Source organism: Doryrhamphus excisus, linkage group LG1 (genome assembly GCF_037039965.1).
Source record: "Doryrhamphus excisus strain RoL-2023G ecotype Guam linkage group LG1, RoL_Dexc_Guam_v1.1, whole genome shotgun sequence".
Lineage (NCBI taxonomy): Eukaryota > Metazoa > Chordata > Actinopteri > Syngnathiformes > Syngnathidae > Doryrhamphus > Doryrhamphus excisus.
The window spans coordinates 654,361-681,450 of NC_136357.1; the positions used below are offsets into that span (position 1 = coordinate 654,361).

Here is a 27,090-nt window from a genome sequence, read left to right on the forward strand (position 1 = left end):
ATACAATGTTTATAGCAGCCATACTACGGCAAATCATTCCGGCATCTGGAAAAAGCGCATTCAAGCTTGCGGCAAATCCATCTGTGATTCCATAAACGATGGAGCCATTTCGTATGGTTGAATGTAGTACCAGCTTTTGGGGGCTAGTAGACCCCTTGGAGCCAGCCCCTTGGTCTGCACTTCTTGGACTTTTCTACCTTTAAGGTACCCACGGCGCTTTGATGCCGTTACTGCATTTACCTACCGATGACGTAGCATCAGGAGGAATTGGCGGGGTATTTCGACATGATCATGGGAGAGGGCGGAGGATCAAACCTGGTTGGGAGATGACCCCCCCATGCCCCCCCACGTTAGGTCCAGGTTAGGTTTGTCAAACCCAACATTGTTTGGGTTGTTCTTAGATCCAGATGGGCACAAACTCATTGTTATCCTCACGAGGGTGGTGGGGGGGGGGCTGGAGCATGCACGGGGAGCACATGCAAACTCCACACAGAGATGGCAGAGGGTGGAATCAAACTCGACCGACTCGACCAACAAAGTAAAATTGAAAAAAATAATCGATTTCGATGAAAAGTTACTGGTGTTGGTTTGAATGAAAATTCAGATAAAAATGGAGTTAATTTGAGTTAAAAACCGGAGAAAACCCACAGAGATTCCCAACCGGAGATTCCGACCCAGTGCGGCCAACATGCTAACCGTATGGCCACCAATGGCTGATTGAAAAGCTAATACATTATTCCAGAGGGGTCGTGGATTCCATGCGCTGTTACAAGCGTACCTGGGAGGAGAAGAAGCGGTTTGTCGTATTTTAAGAAGGTGAAAACATAGAAAGAATGTCCTTCTTGTGTTCTGTGGACAAGCGTATAGAATCGGAATCTAGAAGTTGGACATTGCGTTCGACCATGAAGGTTCCACTGTTGTGTTGATGACCCAGATGCTAACCTTGTTGGCCGTTAGAAGTATATACTGCGTACACGCGATACTGCATGCTTGAAAAGGTAAGTACCATTCTGTGGGAACATCCCATGCCTCTCTGCTCTGCCATGTTTAAAGTCAACTTTGTTGGAAATCTGTGGGTCAACGGCCCTCAGGGATGCTGGGAAATATGGAGAGAGAAGCAGCTGGTACTGACATGACTCTCTTTACTCCAGCCAAGACCCCCCCGCCTCCCCATCACCTCCCTCAACAGCCCCGCCCCTCGCTCACCTCCTCTAACTCAACTCCCACAGTGTCTCCTTCTTCCCTGCAACCTCCACTTTTATTCCACCTTCCTTCCTATCATCTCGTTTGCTCTTCTGCTCAGGATTTCACCGACTTTGTGGTATCAGCCTTTGTTATCCTGCTTGACTTTCATCACACAACATCATGCATAAGAGTTAAGTATTCCAAAGGAGTCGGGAGCTCATCATTGACTACATGGGAAAAATTAGGTATAAAATGTTGAAGAAGTGTGAAAATCATAACCTGGCATTGAACACCATATGACTCCACTTCCCATCTTGCTGGAATGACTTCTGTTGTGTGACAGCCGTCTTTATAATACGGCAGCAGGCGTCATAACCGCCTGTTAGCCACACAACGACTCCGGAGGATGCCAAGTCGTGCCACGACACGCAACAACCGCGTGCGAATGCCCGCCATCTTTTTCTTTCTTTTATTTTAAGGAATCAACCAAGACTGGTGCTGAATTCTTTTGTGTTTTTTTCCCCTCCCGTCACTCCATTCCATCACAAAACTCAATTAGTAAATTAGTTCCAGCTCGCTAAGCGATAAACAGCAGCCTGGGAGCACATAAACGCACACGGCGTACCCCATTAGGGCTTCACAAAACCTTGGTTACACAGGTACACACACACACACACACACACACACACACACACACATCCCAGAGTAATTAATGACCTACTCACAGCAGAGTTTACACTCATACTGCACACATACTGTAAGCCATGACCAGCTATCATGGTCAGCTATCTGGGGTATGCTGGAGCCTATCCCAGCTGCGTTTGGGCGAGATCGTGACAAAGTCAAGTGCACAGTAGGAACCTATGGATTAATACAACCAGCAACATTACACCCCCCCACCCCCCCAAACATCAATGTCGGCATATAAACCGATATGATCTGCTATCTCATTGTCATTTTTATGCTAATATCGGTCGCTAATGTTCCCAATGTAAACACGCATATGTATGTTCTTTAGGACTTTAGGACTTCTGATAATCCCAGCAACGTATTTATACATCTTTCATTTGATTTTTGATTTTTTGCACGAGGTGATGATGCAACTCTCCACTAATGCATTTCATTCAGAGCACTTTAAATCCTAAAAACAACCACGGGGCGGGGGGTGGGGAGGGGAGGTGCATTTAGGGGACATTTTAACACAACACGCACAAGTCGTTCAGTTCAGAATGTGTAATTTATAAATAATTGCTGGTGTTATACTTTAAATAAATAATTACTTTCACATTGTTTACATTATGTGTTATTTGTTGTTTAGATATTTCAACTGTATTTGAACCTTGTGCGTATTTATAATATTTATGTCAAAGTGAAAGATATGCTGGTTTTCTCCCTTTTTTAGTTGGGAGTTGATATTTTCCTGAAACTTACCTATGCTCCACTGCTGACGACTAAAGAACGGAAAAAGGTAGAAACAAACGATTTTTTCCTGATGAAGGACAGGAGTCTAATCTTTCTTTTGTTAGGTTCCATGTTTACACGGCCGGTATAAACTCCGAGCCTTGAAAGATCAATAAAATGGTCTACATGGAGGGATTATCTGTTAAGAAATGTCTGTGATTGAAGGAGTTAAATAAAGGTTTATTTAGGAACCCTGACAGAATATCGACAGGACCCTAAATAAGGTGAATGAAAGCAATACAATCGCCGGTTTGAGTAAGTGACATGCTTGCCCAGTTAGGAAAATATATGGTGATGAAGCAGAAGGCCCCCACTACAAGACCAACCTTACTCCATTCCTGTTTTAACACGCCTAATTAAAAACAAGTGGCAAAGCAGCACATATTGTCACAGCATTGTGCGCAATATTACGCATGACAATAAGGAAAGACGGCAGATTACAATCTAATTATCCACAAATGTGCCTGTGCATTACAGTCGAGTAGCACCGCGCTACAGCTGAGCGGCTTAAAAGCAAGCTTTCATGCGCTTTAAAAGTGAACACACACAAGCTCAAGTGCTCAGCGGAGTATTGTGACAGTGTGTGATAACCATGGGCGAAGCACTTAAGCTGCTGTAATTAGCCTGATCACTGTGGCGACCAAAGATCCTTCCTTTCATCCCCTTACTTCACAAACTGGCATGACGCACTCACACGCTCTGACACAACACAAATACCCATGCAGCACCCATATGTGACTTAACCCGGGAAGGGAAGGGAGCCCGAGGGGTGGAAGCGTTACACGCTAACATGGCTGCACGCGGTAGACGGCCAAGCTGGAAGGTAGAAGAGTGACAAGCAGACAAAAGAGTAGCTTGATATTGGTTGTCTCGTGCTCTAGTTAATACTGTTTAGTGCTTCGGAAGCTACTCAATTTTATAACCTGCACAACGCGCGTTTCAAACGATACACGCGCCGGACTGGGCAAGTGCGGAGACGGACGGGGGCCCACCATGGAATCAGATGTGGTTGCAGACGGCACGTCAGTGAGAGTGAATGCCAATACGCCCGAAATGTTCCTATCGGCGTGACAATGCTAATCGTAATAACAATGTTGCTGTAGCTAGGTTCATATGCATGTCAGATTATAGGGAAATGGAGCCTTGTTGGTGCTTTTTGGTGACTTTGTCAGGTGACTTTAATGGTAATGGTAATGGTAATGGTAATGGTTTTATTTCATTTGAACATGCATCAGATTCCAATTGAGTGCATCCCATAATCAGTTCCCAGTTCCACATGTCCAAAAGGAGTCGGAAGAAGCAAAGCTTATTAAATCCTACCCCTCCATCTGGTACTTTTACAATCATTAACTGTTACATTTGTTCACTTCCTGCTTTCCTATTATAGTTTACGTTTTTTTTGTTTAATTTTGATTTTTACTTTTTTTTTTTTAATTTTTTTTTTCCAATTTAATTTAATTTAATGTTTTGTTTTGGACCTTTGAACCCAGCCTCCTCAAGCAAGCGACCCAATCAGGCAGCCACCAAACCAAAACCCCCCAACGCCTTTGCTGCATTCTGTCCATAAAAGTAATGGTAATGGTAATGGTAATGGTAATGGTAATGGTTTTATTTCATTTGAACATGCATCAGATTCCAATTGAGTGCATCCCATAATCAGTTCCCAGTTCCACATGTCCAAAAGGAGTAGGAAGAAGCAAATCTTATTAAATCCTACCCCTCCATCTGGTTTCTTGAATTGGCTCATCGTTCAAGAAACAGGAAGTATTTTACAGGAAGTATAAGTCTTTCCCATACGTGCAGTAAAAAAGTGCAGTGTTCTTATCGAATGCTAGAAAGGGGGTCGTGGATTCTGTGCGCTGTTACAAGCAGGTCTGGTTTAACCTTCCAGAGTAGCCTGAGAAAATATTTCATATAATATATATAATATAGGGTAGAATGGCCTGCAAAGGCAACCGCGGGGGTCAAATTACTGGTATATGCCCGTTAGACAAAACTCTGTGGAATTTCTCCAGACATACAATATCCTTAACAATCAATTAATGGCTGATTAATGCCTTTTACTAATTGACTACATGCTGTATATCAGAGGCCATTTCTGCAAGAAAGAGGGAATGCCGTCCAGTGAGAAGAATACGACATGACCGTGTGTGTGCAGGGAACATGTTCACTATTACTTCTCTTCAAGCGGAAAAAAAACCTGTAAGCGTGAGTCAACCACAGCAGCGAAGGAGAGCGAGCGAAGGAAGAAACAAAGAGAGCAGGAGAGGAGCAGTGGAGCAGTGGAGCAGAGCCAGAGCCGAACAAAGAAGTACAGTAAGAGTCCGCTGGCCTTACAGCTGCTCTCCGCACACTCGGTCCCTCGGCTCTGGCTGCAGGGACCGCCATGTGTGTACGTTACGGTCTATATCGTTGTGTGCGTGCATGCGTCCCTGTTGGTGTCCATGGTTTCAGTGGTTAGACAATTCCTGCCAATTCCTAACCCCACCCCATTTCTAGATTCTCCTGCAGACGGAAAAGGAGGGAGAGGGAGAAATGGGAGGAGATGGAGCCTTTGAGTGATGGATGGAAAAGGCTTGGAAATGCTTCAAAACACGTGTGAGATCAATTTGTTCAAAACTTACAGTACCTATGCACATTGTACACTATTGTACGTGGTGTTTGTTATTGTTATTGTTATATAACCAGGCTTTTTATATCGTTTACATTGTTTATGTGTTATTTGTTGTTTAGATATTTGAACTGTATTTGAACCTTGTGTGTATTTATAATATTTATGTCAAAGTGAAACATATGCTGGTTTTCTCCCTTTTCTAGTTGGGAGCTGATATTTTCCTGAAACTTACCTATGTTCTACTGCTGACGATTAAAGAACGGAAAAAGGTAGAAACGATGTTTTTTTTCCCTGATGAAGGACAGGAGTCTAATCTTTCTTTTGTTAGGTTCCATGTTTATATAGCCGGTATAAACTCACAGTATTCTACGAGCCTTGAAAGATCAATAAAATAGTCGACACGGCCGCTACTGGAGGGATTATCTGTTAAAAAATGGCTGTGATTGAAGGAGTTAAATAAAGGTTTATTTAGAAACCTTGACAGGATATTGACAGGACTCTAAATAAGGTGAATGAAACACGTGTGAGATCAATTTGTTTGGTTCTTGTATTTGTTCTTACAGTACCTAGTATGCACATTGTACACTATTGTACGCGGTATTTGTTAGTATTATATAACCAGGCTTTACTTAAGCATATAACCATCCACTAAGTCATATTACACTATCCCCTGATTTCAGGTCTACAGGTACTGGATCAATGAACAGGCATGTGTTATTGTAGTATTATTGTACTATTAGTAGTACTATTGTACTATTACACACCTTTTCTACCGCTTATCCTAACAAGAGTCCCAGCTGTCTTCGGGCGAGAATACTGGTGGCCGGCCAATCCCAGGGCACATATAGACAAACAACCATTCACACTCACATTCATACCTATGGACAATTTGGAGTGGCTAATTAACCTAGCATGTTTTTGGAATGTGGGAGGAAACCGGAGTACCCGGAGAAAACCCACGCATGCACGGGGAGAACACGCAAACTCCACACAGAGATAGCCGAGGGTGGAATTGAACTCGGGTCTCCTAGCTGTGTGGCCTGCGTGCTAACCACTTGATCACCGTGCAACCAATACATATACAAATGATTACTTAGCAAATCTGCAGAGGCTGTGACGCTGAATCGTGAATGTACGGGGATCCGCTGTATTCAGCAACACACACACACATCATTCAGAATCACACACACACACACACACACACACACACACACACACACCACCTGCTGTTGTAATTAAATGTGTCCTTGGTAATGAGACAGGCCACTTTCACACTCTTGCACCTTTGAATGATGTCTGATTTAAACACACATGTAAGCGCAAACACACACACACACCCCCAGTATAAGGTATACTGTTATTATACTGGTATACTGGTATTACATTAATATCTGGAATGTCCAAACAACATGTAACCATCCACAAACAGCAACAATACTTTTTCATCTCCAATAATTTTGGATGTGATTTAAACGTTTTCTTACAAAGTAAAACCAAACGGAAGCCCTGCAGTCGTCAATAAGTACTTCCTGGCCTGTACTTGAAGTTCAGTTTTACTGCAGCACACTGGGACTGCTGTGGAATCTGTATGCATGGTGTGTGTGTGTTGGGGTGGGGGGGGGGACACACAGCAAATGAAATGATGAGAGAAAGGGCCAGTGTGCGCATACGTATGTGTGTTAATATGTACGCATGTGATTGGTCCAGGTGCCGGGACCTAAGCGTATCCCTTGGCAAGGAAAGCATGGGTCCCTGGACTCTCTCCGGCTTGGTGCTAACGAGATACATGCACGTCTCCGCACACCCACGCACCGCATTGATCAGGGCGAGGATGAGGGTCGCTCTGCACCCCCTTAGCCAAACACTAAGGACCAAGCGCCTCGGGGCACGCTGCCCCGCCTACAAACACACACAAACACATGGCCATCTCATCTGGATTCAGCTGCAGCGTCAGGCTCGAACGCTGGGTCACATACTAAACAGGCACTTGCTCGTCATTACTTGACCAGCAACAGCAGATGAATTATAGTAGCATCGCTCAGCCTGACTTACAAGAGTAATCATAGCAACACCTGCGGCAGCATGGAGTTGATGTAGTACAGGTAGTACTTTGGGCCGCAGCAAAAACACGCAGCGGGAGCAGCGCTTGATCAAGTCTACAATATTAACACGTCTGATTAGAAGTAGAAGTTGTTCAAATAAATGGTAATGGTAATGGTAATGGTTTTATTTCATTTGAACATGCATCAGATTCCAATTGAGTGCATCCCATAATCAGTTCCCAGTTCCACATGTCCAAAAGGAGTAGGAAGAAGCAAAGCTTATTAAATCCTACCCCTCCATCTGGTACTTGTACAATCACTAACTGTTACATTTGTTCACTTCCTGCTTTCCTAATATAAATTAAGTATTTTTAATGTAATTTAATGTAATTTAATGTAATTTAATGTAATGTAATGTAATGTAATGTAATGTAATGTAATGTAATTTAATTTAATTTAATTTAATTTAATTTAATTTCTATTTGTGTCAGGTAGAAACCATGTGATGAAAGACGGGAGTCTAATCTTTGTTTATGCAGAACACAATATTCAATGTGCCTTGAAAGATCAATGGAAATCCCCTAAAAAGGCCGCCACCCGAGGGATGTCTTTTCCATGAAGTCTGGTGGTGAGTAAAGGATTATTGTGCCTGTTGTGAGGTCATTCCTGGCAATCAAGTTTGATCCTTCAGCATTACATTAACGGTATTGACACCTCGTGAGCGGCATACTAAAGTTTTGTTGGCCAAAAGTTCGGAGAATGACACAAATCTTTGCTGCTTCAGTGTTATAATTATTATACAATTACACTTATTAGGCGACAAGGTCTCCAACAATATTGTATCGTTGATTTATCGTGTCGGCTTGAGAGGGCAGCGACTAGGAGTTTGACTGTAAAAACAACATGGGGTGTTTCTACTCGGATTGTGTACGTGTGTATTTGCGTGTAGCTGTGTGTACATATTTGTGATGGTTTGGTGTTATGAATAATTCAGGTCCATGGAGACGGCAGCCTGCCGCGGTAATGAGGAGGACATGCAATGATACCAAATATCGCTGGTGGGAAGCTATTGATCCAACAGCCATTTGTTCAAACTTTAGTCAGGAAATCAGAGCTCAAACACTCTTTACGCAGACACGCTGATGGATAGACCAGCATAGACCAGCATAGACCAGCATAGACCAGCATAGACCAGCATAGACCAGCACGCCACCACACGATGAACAATGATGAGGAACTGTTTACATACGTTTATTTTTGTGTACATATCATCAGGTTTTATTCAATCTTCCAATGGAGACAAACACCAATCTACCAATCTACAAAGCTACCATTTGTGTTCATTATATCCTTTGTACATTATTTCCTTTATAAAATTATTATTATTATTATATTATAAATTTGTATTATTTACTTCCTTTATGAAATTATTATTATTATAAATTAAAAAATATTATTATTATGATTATTATATTGTAAATTCTTCTTCTTCTTATATTATTATTATTATTATTATTATTATTATTATTATTATTATTATTATTGACTTCCTTTATTAAATTATTATTTTATTATTATTATATTATAAATTAGTATTCATTATAAATTATTATTATTATTATTATTATTATTATTATTATTGTTTACTTACACAGTAAGGCAAGTTGATATTGATACTGCTCCCCAACATGGACAACCCCACCAATATTTTTTTGAACCGATTCATATTTACTTTGAAAAAAATTGCTTTGGTTTTTGTACATTTCAATTTTCACAAACAAATCAAGACCAAGCTGCACGGTGGACAAGTGGCTAGCACGCAGGCCTCACAGCTAGGAGACCCGAGTTCAATTCCGCCCCCGGCCATCTCTGCATGCGTGGGTTTTCTCCGGGTACTCCGGTTTCCTCCCCCATTCCAAAAACATGCTAGGTTAATTAGCCACTCCAAATTGTCCATAGGTATGAATGTGAGTGTGAATGGTTGTTTGTCTATATGTGCCCTGGGATTGGGCACCAGTCCGGGGTGTACCCCGCCTCTTGCACTAAGAGAGCTGGGATAGGCTCCAGCACCCCTGCGACCCTGGTGAGGATAAGCGTTAGAAAATGAATGAATGAATCCACCCCAACGGTACGACTGTATAATAGACAAAGGCTCAACTATTCAACTATTCCAATTGCAGTAAAAAATGCATACAGCAGGTCTTAAAGGTTTCAGTCGCTTCAATGATCAGGCACCCACTCATGTGACTGCTGCTTTGTGTTTGCTTCCCGCGGTACTAAAAGCATGAACAAGCGTTTGAAAAAATGGTAGGTGTTCCCGGTCACCTTTCACAAAGCCCAGTTGAATTTGGCACCGCGGTAAGTCTGACACATAATGGCTTTGGGAGTCAAACATGCGACAGTATAGTGAGCCACGGCAGCAGGGTGGATGAGAGCCTGACAGAGCCTCACACCCCCACACGGACCTGAAAACCAATCATACTATGAAGGCGCGGTACACGGCTAGCTATAATTAGGGAAACGCTGCCGCTTGCCTTCAACATGGTGGCAGTGAGGGGGTATCAATTAAGCGCTCCCATCTATGATGGGGCTCGTTTGGGCGGCTGAGTGGCAAATCTCCAATCTGAAGAGCAATATTTAAGACCTCTGAAAAAATGAAACCACTGCTCGTGTATGTACAGTATGTGGTGTGTAGTACATGTTGCTGTACTCCATGCAGCCAAACATACCATGGGAGTAATTCTCTGTGGCAAAGAAGCTAAAAGGAAGCTCTTGCTTGGCCTTATCTTGCTAAATTTTCCTGGCAAAAGCTGAACCTTTGGAAAAGTCAAAAGAGACCCCTGTTTAAGTCGACCCCCGTAAACGTCGACAACACGTCTAAGTGGATCGCATGTTCTTTCATTCACATCCAATGCACTAACTCATTTATTATTATCACATATAATGTCGAGCTAAGGTTATTTTGGCCTGTGCTAAGTCAACGTGGGTCAGCCAACCCTTGGAGGTCGACTTCTACTCGATTTTCAATCATTGTTATGGCAGAAATGCATTTTAAATCTAATGAAAATACCGTATTTTCTAGTGTAAGACACATCAGACAAAAAAAATGTTATACGCGAAAGCATAAAGAACATACCTGGGAGGCTGAATAGGCTAAATTAAATGAACATAGCAAGCCAAGAGTCCAACAAGCAAGTTAGCGGTCAACAAGTTCACCGAGCTCCCGATCTCTGGAGTAGAGAAGCAGCATGCAGTTGCCACAAGCCTAGAGCGCCCTGTCGGAGGTAAGGTTCACTCCTTGGTTCGTGTCAGTGAGTTCGATTTCATAATTAAAATAATGTTAAATCATGGAAGGTTTTTGGAAATGAATGATTTCATATTATTATTAGTCCAAAAACAAGTCATATGGCGTATTTCGGTGTCAGTGATGTTCCATTGTCTTACATTCCATGACCTTTACTTCCACAGGAAGTCCGCCATGGATGCGGAGTCCAACATAACGTTGCTAACATACTGTTTCAAATCCATTGTGAAGTTCAGCATGAATACAAACTAGTTAGCTCTGTAGCTTGCTATGCTAAAAGCGGCGTCCGTGTCTCGTGTCTCGTGTCCCTGCTGTGATCCCGCGTAATGAAGATCAGATTTTGAGATTCGTTGAGGTTTTTGACCCAAACCCACGGCCAAAAAGGAATTCTACGCAGGACCAGCACGCTTCCTAAAAGTGTGCGGGCAGTCGCATCTAGGACACTCCTCAACTATAAAGAAAAACATCTGGATGGCATCCAAAAGCACCATGCATCAACACACACTCACACACACTCTAATGAAGCCCCGGTAGTGACGAGGAGCAGCAGGGAGCAGCGCGGATCGCCGAAGACAAGTGTGCATGAGCTTTCGTCACAATGTGTGTGTACGTTTCGCGCGAGTGTGCGTCTCCGGCGGGATAATTATGGCGCTCCTCGGCAGCTGAGCGTGCCAGATGTACTGGGAGACGGAGGAGGTGGGGGAGGAGGGCGAAGGAGGAGGAGGAGGAGGAGGAGGAGAGGGAACCAGCACCAGGGGCGATGCAGCGGGGAGCGTACAGAGTGTTACGTGAATACATGTGTACACACGTTGTGTTGCAATGCACTGACGTGCGTCCGTGTGTGTCTGGCTGGGAAAGACTCGCAGCGTTGTGTGCGCATAGGAGAGCATCTCAGCGTGTGTATTTCCAGATGGATGTCCATGTTTGTACACACCGGCGTGTGTGCATGTGTGTTGGCATGGACACTTTTGTTTCCTGCCATCTACCATTAGCATGCTGGATCTGTCACAAATGACCATTTCTCATCCAGGACAAATGAAACGGATGAAAGGGGATAGACAACATGAGACGGGAAATCTGGACTTTAGTCCATTCCGGGATTGATGAATTATTTTCGCCCCATAAATAAAGCATAAATTGAGTAAGACCCTCAAATAATGCACAACGATGAGCCAATTCAAGAAACAATACAAGCAGTTGATGTTTGCTAAATCCAAGGATGAAGAGTCTTGAACCAGTCATGATGTGCTATATATATCACTATATTGACACTTACTATGGTACCCATTATGGCATTGGATGCTCATATCACCCAGTACTTCGGTATGAGGTACATTATAAAAAAAAACAAAAAAAAAACAAAAAAAAACTTAAACTGTATTATGGAAAGCAGGAAGTGAACAAATGTAAGAGTTAGTGATTGTAAAAGTACCAGATGGAGGGGTAGGATTTAATAAGCTTTGCTTCTTCCTACTCCTTTTGGACATGTGGAACTGGGAACTGATTATGGGATGCACTCAATTGGAATCTGATGCTTGTTCAAATGAAATTAAACCATTACCATTACCATTACCATAAATGAAATAAAATACATATACAAGGCGGTAAGAAGACGCATTCAAAGACGTTGAAATGATCCGTAGTATCCTGTATTGGACACCGGGTGTCAGTAATGTCATGTAATGCTCGGTGAGACACACAAGCACCAGACTTTTTTTTATTGCAGGTTGGAATTATCTCACAACGGGCAGATGATTATAATCATAACGCATCTACGTTAGATGCGTTATGATTACGTTACGTTTCACTCCGCACGGAGACCGGCAAAACTGAGCCGACATGCCATGGCTGAGATGGAGTAAAACAAAAAAGGTTTATCATCTCATTCTGTGTGGAAGTGGTACATTTTGGTTTCTTTGTCCTTGTGAAAACCTTCCACCATTGCTTGTCAGTTAAACATAAAACATTTTTAAAATCGCCTATGCACACAAAAATAGAAATCAACACCCATAGGTAATAATGTCGCTGGTCTCTTTTACCAGTCCGCACACGCACACAAATTATGCAAATTAGCCGATTATGTCAGCTAGATCCGCCCCTCCCCGAGGGAGATGCAGTCTAATATAAGAAGCCACCAGCTAATGGCCATAAGAACACAAAGACTCCAAATGTCAAATGTCCTAAAAAGGCATCCGGTGTTGGTATCCGTGCGTGTACTTCATCAGGTAACGTCACCTGCATAAAAGCAACGGAAACACAACGGAAGTAAAAAGGAAAGAAAGAAAAGAAAAACAGCAAATAGCAACTTGGAAGAGCAGAAGAGAAAGTAAGAGATTTTCTTCTTTGGTTGGCTTTGTCACCTCGCTCACCCCAGGGGCCAAGAGCAAAGCACCTTGGGAAATTACTGAAACCAGAATGCATTGATTTATCCTGCATGATGTGTGATGGTGTGTGTGTTGCACAAAACCTGAACGGCAATAAAAGGAACAGCCTGGTCGACATCTGCTTCCAGACAACAGATAAGAGCATCAATGTATACCGTGTGCTTTTTCTTTCTTCCATCGGCTCCATCCTGCAATCTCCTGCATGCTGCTGTGTAATTAAGAACCAAAGAAGACCCCCTTCAACTGCTCCCAGCATGGCGTTGCATTCCACTTCCTGCTGTGCTGGTGCCGCTCTTTTCTTCTTCCTCTCTTTACAAGAACTACAGTATTTTATGTCGCTTGCCTTGAGCCTTATTCCGAATGGGACCGTTCCGGATCAACAGTTTGTTTGCATCTAATGCTTCCCTTTCACTCATGCTAGATCCGTATCTTTTAACTCTGCCCTGTGATTGGCTGCCGTCAGTCCAGGGTGTCCCTCGCCTCTCGCCCCAAAGTCAGCTGGGGTAGGCTCAAGCGGGGTCTAGCACCATCCAGCCATCACTCTGACGCTTCAACCACGGCGAGCTAGCAAGGTGACCCCGGCCGGCGTCGGCGTGAGTGTGAGTGTGCATGTCTCGTTGTGGGTCTGCAGTTATTGCATGTGTGTGTGTGTACGTGCGCACAGTCCCTGTAATTAACACCAGCCATTTAATGAAGTCCAGCTGCTCAGCGAGAGGACGGAGTGCCAGCCAAAATCTGCCACAAATCACTCTCCTCCTACGTCTGCGCTATCCATCAAGCCCCTCCTCCTTCCTGCATGGAGATGCCGCTCTTCTTTCATTGGCTTATTTATGTGTTATTTATTATTTTATTATTATTCCGAATCATTGTTTCTTGGCTTGGTAGTTTCTGAGTTAGGGAACAAGTACAAAACTTTACCGGAAGATGGCGCATACAATATTATTGTCATACTTAGAGCACAGAAAGCATTTTTGAACGCTATTAGAGCACTGTAGACATGAAATAACACCCCTATAGTCGTCTTTATAGTCATGTTATCTAATATAGTAGACATGATACGCAATGATAAGACATAAGTTCATTGTGTGGAAATATGGGCTAATAACTATAAAAGCAATCTTCACTGGCTAAATGTACTGCAAAAAAGGTCAGTAAGGATAATTCATAATACCGCCTATAGAGAATATTCTAACTCCTTATTTCTAAAATCATAAATACTTCAACTTGCTGATATAGTTCATCTTCAAACAGCTAAAATAATGCATGAGGGTAAAAATAAGCAATTAGCTAAAATGTCATCCAATACTTCTCTACAAGAGAGGAGAAATATGATCTCAGGGAAGAAGTACATTTGAAACACTTCTATGCTAGGACTACGTTATGCTAGCCATAGCATTTCAGTATGTGGAATCAAACTATGGAATGGATTGAGTAAGGACCTCAAACAATGCACAACGATGATGTGCTATATATAATCACTATATTGACACTTACAATGGACATGTGGAACTGGGAACTGATTATGGGATGCACTCAATTGTAATCTGATGCATGTTCAAATGACATTAAACCATTAGCATAAGTCAGCATTAGCATTGGAAAGGTTCCTTGTTGTAGTGTAGGGGTAATGTGTAATGTGGGTTGATCGGCCTCTTATCCTTTCTCACGATGACGTTTGTCACTTGTCACTATGACTGATACTGTATCTACTGTAGCTATGGACCGAGTTGATGTTTTTATTAGGAAATTAGGAATAGGTTTGAAACTGATTGGGGAAGAAGGACAAAGTAAGAAACCAAAAACCTACCACTTCCACACAGAAAGGGAGGGTAACTTTTTTCCCACTATTCCATGTCCAATTGCAAGGATGAATGGCTGCAAGTTAAGGTAATATAATGTAAGGAAATGAAAACAGTGTAACATTACTGCCACCTAGTGACTGGATTACTATATTATTTCAATTTTTTTTTACTAATAATAGGCTTGGTTAATCACATCATCATGATCATATTCATTGATTTTTTTTTTTTTTTGAAAAGCCAGGATCGATGGAGGGAGCGATGTTCCAACCACGATGTCGTGAGGGACGACTGGATATATCGGATGGTGTTTCCTACCATGGGAAGCACGTCTGAGGGTTTCCCTATGCAATAGTATGGAGGTAGATCCTCTAACACACACACACACACACACACACTTGCTCGCCACCAACTGTGACAGATGCGCCTGTCACATGAGAAAATGAATTCAAAATAGTTAGCGAATTAAGCAGCGAGTTAATTGTCGCTTGGCCTCTGTTTATGAAGCGCAGAAAGGCAAAACGCCGTGTTTGTCATGTGACAATTAGCAAGCTGAGGAGGCGAACGCCGTCTGTGTGTGTGTGTGCACTTGTTGTTCGCAGCTGGTGCAGCCACACCTGGGCAGGTTGAGTAAACAGCAAGGATGCACGGGAGCAAGGCAGGTACAGTAGGCTACACAGGAAGTACAGTAAGGTATGGGTACGCACACGCACCCAGTGCAAACAAAGATATCACTCACGCCAGGAACAATGCTTCGACATGCAAGGAAAACGATGCTATTTGTGCAAATATCCTCTCAGGTGGAACATGCCGCCCCCTAGCCCCCCCCGGCCGATCCTTCACACATGACACACGGCTGTGCATTCGGCTGACTGTAGCGCTTGTCTCTCCTGTCTCTTTGTCGGTGTGTCCTATTAGGTTTCCAAACAGCTTGTAATGACTGGTAATAAACAGAAGAAGGAAGGAGTAAATCAAGCGAGAAGATGACAAAATGAGCTCTCGGGGGGGCAAGGGGGGGGGGTGGGCTCCGTGGTCCCAGTATTCAAAACACAATAGCGCACACAGAACAAGTGCAAGATTATAATTCAGCATCGCTGTTAATACATTTACATTAGAAAATGTACTCAATAATTAACGCAGCGATACACATTCCATCATCCCATTCCATCCCAATGAGGCCCATCTCCTTTTCCAGCCTTCCCAGTGTCCCAGTCTCCTTCATGGAGCCCTCTGTGATCCTTTCCTTGCAGTCCCTCGCCCCTTCATCACCGCTCCCTCCCTCCCTTTGGTGTCACGGCTCGGTGGCTCCAGGTGGCGAGGGAAGAAGGGAGGAAGGGACGTTGGGAAGGAAGGATGGATGATGGAGGGAGGGATGAAAGACACGGTGGGGGGGGGGGGGGGGTGTCATCTGTTCCTGAGTTCATACCATCACAGTACAGACCAGCACACAACATCCCTGAGAAAAAAAAAAAAAAGCCTTGGCCTTTTCCATCCCTACTTGCCTGATCTATGACCCGGCTGTACGTGGCATCAAACCAGCAACCACTTCGGCATTCAAATCAGCGTTTCCGTATTTAAACATGAAATATCCTCTGATTTCAGTCTCTCAAATTGGATTATTTTTTATGACATGTTGCTAACAAACTGCTAACTGTTTGGTTGGTATTGGTATTGGCATGGATGCATGCATGGATTTATGATATGGGCTGGAAAAAGATGATCTTGGCCTCTTCTTGAATGGCGGTCTAAGACTAAGACTAAGACTAAGACTAAGACTAAGACTAAGACTAAGACTAAGACTAAGACTGGGTTAGGGTTATTAGGGTTAGGTTATTGATGGATGCATGCATGGATTTATGATATGGGCTGGAAAAAGAAGAGCTTGGCCTTTTCTGGAATGGCGGTCTAAGACTAAGACTAAGACTAAGACTAAGACTAAGACTAAGACTAGGCCTGGGGTGTATACGGATGGCACCAAAAAAAAAAAAAACACCAACACACTTAGCGAGTTAATTCTGCGTGTTTCCGGTTTGGCCCGTCATGTACAATCCTCATGTAAACATGAACTCCCATGCCTTCCTCTTTTGTGTGCGTTCTAAAGGTGTAAAACCAGAGATTGAGAGCGAGGGCAATTGGGGGTCAGCGTGTGTTAAAAAAGCTTTTAAAGCCCATCTTTACAGAAACAACAACTGATTTAAACGGACCCCACAGAGACTACAAGTCATTTCCTGTGGAGCCCCAAACTCCCTCGGACTGGACGCTTATGCCTATGATGGGATTATTCATGTTCCTTAAGTACCTTTTTCCCCCTCCCAGCTTCATAAGACTTTGGTAAGCTTTGACACGCTGGCTGGCGAGGGCAACATCGGAAATCTCCCCCATGCTTGTTGTGATATCAGTTTCTACTAAGACGGGTGAGCCAAAGTGTTTTCTTAAGTACAGAGCATTAGTGAAGTCACACACCAAGAGGAAAAAAAGGGCCAGATTAGTCTGGGGCTTATTAGTTCAGGTGCAGCAGGGCAGAAGAAAACAGCGTTGTTGCTATCCAGTGGCAAAGACACACACACACACACCACATTAGCCACCTCCTTTCACTCTAAAAGCTTCTTATTCGCCTCATTAAGTCTTCAGCGACACAAAGTAAGCAGGCCAGACGTTGCCTATCAGGACACGGAAGAATACAGTGTGGCGTGTGTTCATGCACGGATGTAAAAGGAAGAAGGAAGGTGATGTACTGGGACCAACAAGCACCAGTCTCAGCCTTCGAGACGGCCTCATTGACAGCCGACGAGTGCGGAGAATGACCGGCGTCCTCAAAACAAGATGAGGGTGCTGTGGGTTGGAGGTCAAAGGTGGCATCCCGTTGAAAGTAGTCACCTTGAGTTTTTCCAACATTCCGTTTTGTTTGTTTTTTGTCCACAATCTCGGGTTAATATTGCCTGTAATGATCTAGTCCATGGCTGCATGGTGGTCGAGTGGTTAACACTGTTTTATGTGGAGCATTTAAGTTATAATTAGGGTTGGGCATCGAGCATCGATGGGAACCCGGACTAACATTTCCCGGATTTTGATGCAGAGTTTCGCTGATCGGGCGGCAGGCCCACAGCTAGGAGACCCGAGTTCAATCCCACCCTCGGCCGTCTCTGGGCATCTCAGGGATGTGGTCTATTGTCTATCATCTACTGTATCTACTGTTGCCTGCTTGTTAAGCCATTTGAGGCTCTTTTGTGATTAAGGGCTATACAAATAAATTTGACTTGACTTGACTTGACTTGACTTGACTTGACTCTGTTCTCCGGGTACTCCGGTTTCCTCCCACATTCCAAAAACATGCTAGGTTAATTAGCCACTCCAAATTGTCCATAGGTATGAATGTGAGTGTTGTTTGTCTACATGTGCCCTGGGATTGGCTGGCCACCCCGCCCCTCGCCCGAAGACAGCTGGGATAGACTCCAGCACCCCCCGCGACCCTCGTGAGGATAAGCGGTAGAAAATGAATCTAGTCCATTTGCTCTACTGGATCATTCCATGGAAGTACGCTACGTGTTGGTGACTCGCTTGCGAGTACCAGCAATAGGATGAAGACGTTATATTCCTGATAAAAAAATTATGAAGTATGAAAGCATCAAAAATAAACATAGAAAAAAATAAAACAAAAATAGAAAAAAATTAAAAAATTAAATAAAAAATTAAATAAAAAAAAAAAAGATGGTGTCTGCCTGCCAGAAGTTGTTTCTTCACCAAGACTCTTCAATAAATGTAAACATGATTATTATCATGATTACTATTTTGCATTGTTAGTGATAATTAAGTGATAATTACTCTCGATATAACATATGTTTTGTTCGTCTCGAAGGGCTTTACTTGATGTCTTGTGAATAAAAATAGCTTTGCTTGTAGTCGGACCTAATAACAATAGAAAACCGCCTGCTTGTTTGAATTGAGGGCTTACCCAATCAAAGGTCGTGTGTTTTCAGGTTAAGGTCAAAGGTGGCATCTCGCTAAAAGCATCAGTTCCTTAAAGCACACGAGCAGGCCGTGGTTCGAGAACGCCGGCGGGCTATGCGAATGAAAACAGGCAGGTAACGCTGATCGTTAGCCGTGTCTCTTCACTGGCTTGGATCCAGGTGAGTGGACACGCCATACTTGTGTGTCTGTGCCAGGGTGCGGGTGGGTGGGCGTATGAAGTGGGAGGAACAATGAAGCATGCAGCTGGGATCGGGGGGAGTGAACGGTGGAGGAATCGTTGTGCCAAAATGTGGCATCGCCCGTCCGTCTCCACGTGTCGATGCTTTAAATGACACGTTGTCTCTTGTGGAGGACGTACGCTCTTCTCCCTGCAATGCCTGGCGTTCAAGCTCCGTCCCACATCATGCGGTGTGGTTGGTGCACCATTCTATATCTGTGCATAACAAGTCACCAAATGTGGGGTTTCAATGTCTGTTAATGGGATGCGGATGGGCGGGCAGTGAGACAGCGGAATGCTTGCTGCCTTGCTCAGAGGGTGAGACAGAAAGGGGACAAACCTTGCCGACAGGTGGGCTCTTCTACAGGCCGTCCCGGTGGCAGGTGGGGTTGGGGAGAGCGGAGGAGAGAATGGGCACGGTTAGTCATACGCATTGGGAGTGGTCTGTGTGTCAGTTGGGGGGGGGGGGGGGGGGGTTGGAAGGCCTGGTCATCCACCTACATGACGGGAACATGTACACACAAATAACAACAACCTAAACCGTATGACAACTCCATGTCGACATTTGGGAAGCTCCCTCCCGGGTTCCCTGATTGGTGCCAGCAGAGGGGTGGCAAGGCATGTTGCTAATGCTAATGCTAATGGTTTTATTTCATTTGAACATGCATCAGATTCCAATTGAATGCATCCCATAATCAGTTCCCAGTTCCACATGTCCAAAAGGAGTAGGAAGAAGCAAAGCTTATTAAATCCTACCCCTCCATCTGGTACTTTTACAATCACTAACTGTTACATTTGTTCACTTCCTGCTTTCCTAATATAATTTACGTTTTTTTTTTTTTTTTGATGAACTATATCAGCAAGTTGAAGTATTTGTGATTTTAGAAATACGGAGTTAGTATGTTCTCTGTAGGCGGCATTATGAATTATCCTTACTGACCTTTTTTGCAGTACATTTAGCCAGTGAAGATTGCTTTTATAGTTATTAGCCCATATTTCCACACAATAAGTAACTAATAAGTAACTGGTTCTACTATGGTAGAACCAGAGAGCAATAAAGAGTGTGGAGTGATTTCTGATTGAGAACAAATTTTGCTTTGTTCAATACTGAAATATTTCTGTCCACCTTATGTTGTATATTTGGAATATGAGGTTTCCAGCTCATATTTTCATCTATTGTGTCTATTTAATGTCTACACCGTCTATTGGTATTTGCTGGTGTCCTTTCTGCTGTTAGCAAACAGCATGATTTTAGTTTTATTTAGGTTCAAGGACAATCTGTGTGGTCACAGATTGCGCGTTTGGAGGCGATACGATTACACGTTCGGGTTGTTTATCAGAGAGAAAGCGAGAGAGGAGGAGCCCGTATTAGGAGCGGTGTGTCTTCCCGTGTTTGAGAGGTCAGGCCTCCTGCTGTGAAATTTAGACCGAGGTGATTAGTGAGACATTAATGACTGGATACGGTGGTGTGTGTGTGTGTATGTGTGTGTGTGCGTGTGTGTGTGTGTCAACAGAAAACAAGTACTACAGAACCCAATTCCAACACCATGTACTGTATGTACTGTATCTCCAACTCCCAAACACGTCTCTAGTCCTCCTCGGAACGACACTTCCTCACTGTCATTAGACCACAGCGAGATGCATTCAGGGACGCTCCAAAAACACAGCAAGGCCTTTATTATGGGTGTATTTGTGCTCTAAATAAAAAGAAAGACAGAATAAAACAACTATTATCTCATCTCTTACTGGGGAAGTATAATTTGCTGCGTTTAAGTACACTCGGAAATCTCAGATATATTGTCTACACATGTAAATCAAAAATGTGGATTTAACTGATATTCCTCTTTGGTTAAAAAGGTGATTTAAATGTTCTGCTACTATTAAAGACACGAGTGTTTTGGCTTGATTTAATTTGGAGTTATAATAGTAATGAGTAACACATACAAATACATCTAATTGTGTCCTGTCAATCATTTATGTTCACATAATACAAATGCTGAAATTGGCGATGAATGAATTCATTAGAAAACACTGTGATTAATTTGATTTGAAACAATTAACATTTGACACTACATTGTGTCTCCAAGCTGGAGCGCACCAAGGAAAAGGAAAGCAGTCTTCATGGAAATGGAAATAGACATCTTATGATCCCAAACACGTGACTGTTGAGGATAAAGATGATTCCATCGTTATGAATGCTAGAAGGGGTCATGGATTCGGTGTGCTGTTGCAAGACTAGCCTAGGATGAAGGCAACATGGCCGACGATTTCTTCTTATTTTATTACAATTTCATTTGATTCTTGTACTGAATCTTTTTCTGACTGTATTTTTTCTTTCCTTCCTGCGTCCTTCGTGCAGTGTGAGCGACGTAGGAGGTTTAAGTTCTCGGAAGGCAACTGTCCTAACCTTGATGTTGCTGACAGGTGGACATGCAGTTATCCTAACAAAATAAAAGCCTCATTGGGGACCAGGATCAAGCAACACTTTCAATTAGAAAGAAAAAAAAAAAAACGTTCTATTCACGCCCACTTATTTGCCAGCCCCCCAGACCCCCCTCCCTCCAAGAGCTGCCATACAAGTCACACTTGTTGCTGTAAACATTCCTCTCAAGACAAGGCAGGCTGGCCCTTTCTCCCTCTATTGGCCCGAACGCCGTCTCTCGTTCCGGTTATCTGACAGCGTAATTAACAAGGCCGTGGGGGGCATCGTGTATTACCCACGGAGCAATGTGACAGTCGCACTTACAGGACTCGATCGTCTCTCCACGAGCAAGTCAGAACTCTCGGGTTAATATTGCATGTAATGATCTAGTCCGTGGCTGCACGGTGGACGAGTGGTTACGAATGTGGAGCATTTAAGTTATAATTACGGTTGGGCATCGAGCATCGATGGGAACCCGGACAAACATTTCACAAATTTTGATAAAGTTTTGCTAATCGGGCTGCACAGCGATCGAGTGGTTAGCGGGCAGGCCCCACAGCTAGGAGACCTGAGTTCAATCCCACCCTTGGCCATCTCTGTTCTCCCCGTGCTTGTGTGGGTTTTCTCCGGGTACTCCGGTTTCCTACCACATTCCAAAAACATGCTAGGTTAATTAGCCACTCCAAATTGTCCATAGGTATGAATGTGAGTGTGAATGGTTGTTTGAATGAATGAATCTAGTCTGTTTGCTCTACTGGATCATTCTGTGAAAGTGTTGGTGACTCACTTGCGAGTACCAGCAATGGGATGAAGACCTTATATTCCTGATTTAAAAAAAAAGTATGAAGATGGCATCTGGAAAAAAAAGAAAAAAAAAATAGAAAAAAAGAAAAAATAAAATAAAAAAAATAAAAAAAGATGGTGTCTGCCTGCCAGAAGTTGTTTCTTCACCAAGACTTTTCAATAAATGTAAATATGATTATTATCATATTACTATTTTGCATTGTTTCTCCATGTAAAGTGATAACTATTCTCGATAAAACATGTTTTGTTCGTCTAGAAGGGCTTTACTTGATTTCTTGTGCGAAAAAATTGCTTTGCTTGTGGTCGGACCTACTTTTACTTTTAAAATAGACGGTTCGTCTTAATTGTACGGTTCTTTGAATTACATGCACGGCACTTATATAAATGTCAGTGACAGCGAGAAAGGAGAAGGGAACCAAAAAGAAGAGCGTCAGCGAGGAAAAAGTGAAAGATGGAAAATAATATCAACATCTTTTGATCTTCTGTGGAATGTAATAATAGGAAGTGGGCACGCTTTCAAAAATAATCTGCCTCAATTTCATAATTACTCTGTGCAAGGCTTTCACACAATTAGCATGTTAATTAACCCAAAACTACAACGCCTGTGTGTGTGTGTGTGTGTGTGTGTAGGGATGAGGGATTTTACTGAAAGTGGATCAAATACGAAAGAAGCAGCAGGAAAGTTCATGATGGCTGCCCTGAATGGTAAGATGCCGTAAAAATGGGGAAACTTTGCTCAGTCACAAAATAACAAGACATTTGATATCCAATGTTCCCTCGCGCCATCACGCTTCACTTTTTTGGATTTTTAAAATAATGCTGTGACAAGTCAAGCCTTTAGAGTTTTAGTCTTCTGCGTCCCGATTGGCTGTAGCCCGTCTTCCTGTTGTGGTCCAGCTAGCTACTAGCTACTGTTACGGTGGACAACTTGCGCAACAGTAGCCGACCGTGCGACTACGAGTGCCGCATGGACACAACCCCTCTCGCCGGCAAAACCCACAACGCCGACGAAATTCTCCCAAATGGCAAAACAAGCCAGACGGACCCCCGGACCGAAGGAAGGCAGAAGCGATGCGACGCAGGGGAATTATTACACGACGACACATGCAACACACTTCAACAAGGACACAAAAACACCACAGCCGAATAGCGAAGAGCCACGGCCAGTGAGTCAATCATTTCCTGTGTCCTGGGTCCATGTATACGTGGCTAGCGTGCATGAAGCATCAGGCTTCCCTTACCACAGCAGATGTTTTTAATGTAAAAGATATCCGTCTTTAATACACTGACGGCTTTCAGTAACGCACTCTAAAACGACACTGAAGCGCTGAGCTGCGTCTGCGTCTGCGTCTGCGTCTGCGTGTAGCTGCTGAATGAGTGGGACGTTGCAAAGTGCCAATCATTGATGAGAAAACCAGGAAGGTAGGTATTGATTTCATGGTCATTAGAAGGGCCCCATTACACACACACCGGATATAACCTTGGCAGAGAGAGAAGTAGCTGTGGTTCACTCACCGATCATGTGATTCGCAACGTGAATCTGGATCTCCCGCTCAGTCTCAAAGGTCATTTGGCACTTAATACACTGGTAGGTCTTTTTCTGTGACAGACGGAAACAAAGTTGGCAGGTGAATTTGAGTAAATATTTCAAAATACAAAAGGTCTAGTTTGCAAAACAAAATGAAATGGAATCGTCCTTGAGAATGGAGAGAAATAAAGTCACTCAGCTGCCCGTAAAAACGTCTAACAGAAACCAACAGGAGGTGATCAAATCGAACGCCTCCCTCCCTCACTCACGGTGCAACCAAAACGTAACATGTGGATCACACGACTTACACACTCGTATACGTCACCTCAGGGCAACTGGACTGTTCAGGTTGTCTAAGAAGACGTTTTTGTGGGACACACACCAGCCAGACTAGGTAGGACAGCTAGCTCCCACTCACACTAAAAGATCCCACTCGTTACATCTGAACGGGATGCTAACGAAGGTGATATCACCCAAAGCGAGGTGCGTCTCCACTGTATCCAAACGGTCAACCATTAAAGGGCCAAACCATTCCAGCCCTTTAGAGCAGGGGTGGGCTAATATTTTGACTCGTGGGCCGCATTGAGTTAATAAAATTGTCCGGGGGGCCAGAACATATATTTAACACACACACTATTTTATGTTTAGAATTTTCCTTGAATTATTTGCGTAATTTTATCTATAGTGTTATACTATCAGCTGTATGTATTTTTCAGGAGCACTTTAAACATCAGACCACATCAAACTATGTCATTAAATTTTACAGTTTTATTGTTTTTTTCTACTAAATAAGACGTCCAACTTGCAAGTCATGTTGTCAGTTTGTATATTAAAAGTTGAAATACTTGGAAAGCAATTGGCGGGCCGGATTCAAATGCCTGGTGGGCCGTGTGTGGCCCCCGGGGCCACAGTTTGCCCACCCCTGCTTTAGAGGCTAGAGCTGTCCTATCTAGTCTGAATGGTGTGTGTCCCGCCTGGTCATTGAGCACGAACCGAGGCGAAACGTCTTGTAAGACAACCTGAATATTCCAACTGCGGGCAAATCAAAGCCCCGAGAAGGAAAATTCTAATAAGACGCCCATGCACAAAACTCCCCAGTATGCCTTGCGGGTGTCAATGAACATAAAATAGTCCTGTTTTGCGTGTACATTTGTGTGTTATTTCTTTCTTGGGGTCAACAGTACTTGGTAGCGTAACAGTGTGAAGTGAATGTCTTTCATTTGCCAGAACAATTCACGCATAATAAAATATTAACGGTTAAAGCAACAAATATGAGACATGCAGTCATCTAAAAGAGTCGTAAGTATACATTTAAAGTGAGACAAACAAAAACAGAAAAAGCGACGGCCATGTTTATTCATTCATTGCACACAGTGATCACTCAAGCAAAAAGACAGAAATACACAAAGGCCCAAATACCCTGGTCTCTTTGCTTTTGCAACGCCCCCCCACCACCCACCCACACACACACTAATCCTAGATGGTCGTCTCTGTGCTGTCAGACGATGTAGAAAGAAAAGGTAGCAAGACAGAGGGTCCCTGAAAACTGCTTCCAACACACACAATGGAGTACACACGCGGCAGGTCCCGGGGAGCCCGACTGTCAATATCAAGTAGCACAGCTCCCATCGATGGGTAACCCCCCCATGGGCAAACCCCCCCCCCATCACACACGTACGTAAGATGCAGCAGGAAACACGTGAACAGATGTAGTAAATGTTTAGCCGACTTAAGTCATTTTTATCTCACCTTGGGAGCAGGCGAAGCCTCCGCCTTCTTCCCAGCGGAGCTTTCTGGGCTGACCTCGGGGTGATCCGTCTGGACGTGACTCTCCAAGTCCTCCAGGCTTTCAAACTTCACTCCACACTCGGGACACCTGAGCCCGGACACGGGTTTTTCCCCCTGCGTGTCCCCTGGTGTGAGAGCTCCTCCCTGGTTGGGGCTCTGGCCATTAGTGCCCCTGAGAGTATGGGATATGATGTTTGAAATCATACACGCAACTAAAATATGTAAGATTAGACATGGACTGTGGCCGCTTGGGACCTAATGGAGATGACTTATGGTAGAAACATTGGTAACATGACATATGGTAACATTCCATATACTGTCCAGAAACGGCTCTGATGGACTGCATGTCAGTCAGCATGTCTACTGTACATCCCTTCAATACATTTATGGCATTGTGTTGTGTAATACAACTGCACTGTGGCCTTTTATTGTCGCCAGCCCAAGACAATAATCATGTGGTCTAATCATATTCACATGCGACACCTATTCTGGTAATGGTAATGGTAATGGTAATGGTTTTATTTCATTAGAACATGCATCAGATTCCAATTGAGTGCATCCCATAATCAGTTCCCAGTTCCACATGTCCAAAAGGAGTAGGAAGAAGCAAAGCTTATTAAATCCTACCCCTCCACCTGCTACTTTTACAATCACTAACTGTTACATTTGTTCACTTCCTGCTTTCCTAAATAAAAAAATGAAAAAAAAACCCTTTCAATGTCCACACCGTGTATTTGTATTTGCTGGTGTCCTTTCTGCTGTTAGCAAACAGCATGATTTTAGTTTTATTTAGGTTCAAGGACAATCTATTATCATCAAACCATCTTTTTAGTGTGAACATTTCTTCTGTGACCTTTCTAATGATTTGGTCTGTACTCCCTCCAGAACAAAAAGCAGTGGTATCATCCGCAAATAATACCAGCTTTAAGTCTAACTTTGGAGATATCACTGATGTACAAGTTGAACAGTTTTGGTCCCAGTATTGACCCCTGGGGTCCTCCGCACGTAATATATGAACTACTCTTGTGGAGTGTAGCTATATGAAGCATAATATTGCTGGGTTTCTTACCTGCTCATGCAGCTGGCACAGAGGCCATAAGGCAAGCCATTGACGTCCAGCTTGACCAGCTCGCCTTTGTTCTTGAAGTCTTTGAGACAAAAAGCGCACTTATACAGCTTGTGCTGCTGCAGCTGCCCGTTGGGGGAGGACGACGCAGAGCCGTTTCCCGCTCCGTTCCCAGGTCCCCCTCCGGTTCCTCCAAGAGCGGAACCGGTGGAGAGTTTCTGCATGTGGAAAGTGCCGTGGATCTTCAGCTCCAGGGTCGAAGTGACGGTTTGCATGCAGACGACACAGCGGAAGCCCGTCAGGGAGTTTCGGAGGTCCGGGTGCATCTGGCAGTGCTCTATAAACTCCTCCTCGCTGTGCAGGGGCATCTTACAGATTCGACACGTTCCTGTGTCCAGGCTCTTACTGTGGGTCACCTGGGAAACAGGAAATGATGATTATTATTATATTACAGTGCATCACTATGTTGTATTCTCATGTTAAACCATGCCAAAGCGTCACATAACG

General features: G+C 43.5%; 1 protein-coding gene across 2 annotated transcripts in view; it reads right to left on the reverse strand.

The window, feature by feature from the left end:
- The window catches only part of znf423 (zinc finger protein 423), a 140,065-nt gene that overhangs the window by 38,979 nt on the left and 73,996 nt on the right, over positions 1-27,090 (reverse strand). Inside the window, exons 16-19 of one of the 2 annotated variants that reach the window (XM_058076285.2) lie at positions 26,587-26,999; positions 25,479-25,689; positions 23,717-23,801; positions 19,316-19,336 (exon numbers count right to left, since the gene is read on the reverse strand). In XM_058076285.2, the coding sequence (XP_057932268.2) occupies positions 19,316-19,336; positions 23,717-23,801; positions 25,479-25,689; positions 26,587-26,999 (730 nt within the window). The remainder of the gene's footprint in view (positions 1-19,315; positions 19,337-23,716; positions 23,802-25,478; positions 25,690-26,586; positions 27,000-27,090) is intronic. The other variant, XM_058076286.2, reaches the window with a different exon arrangement.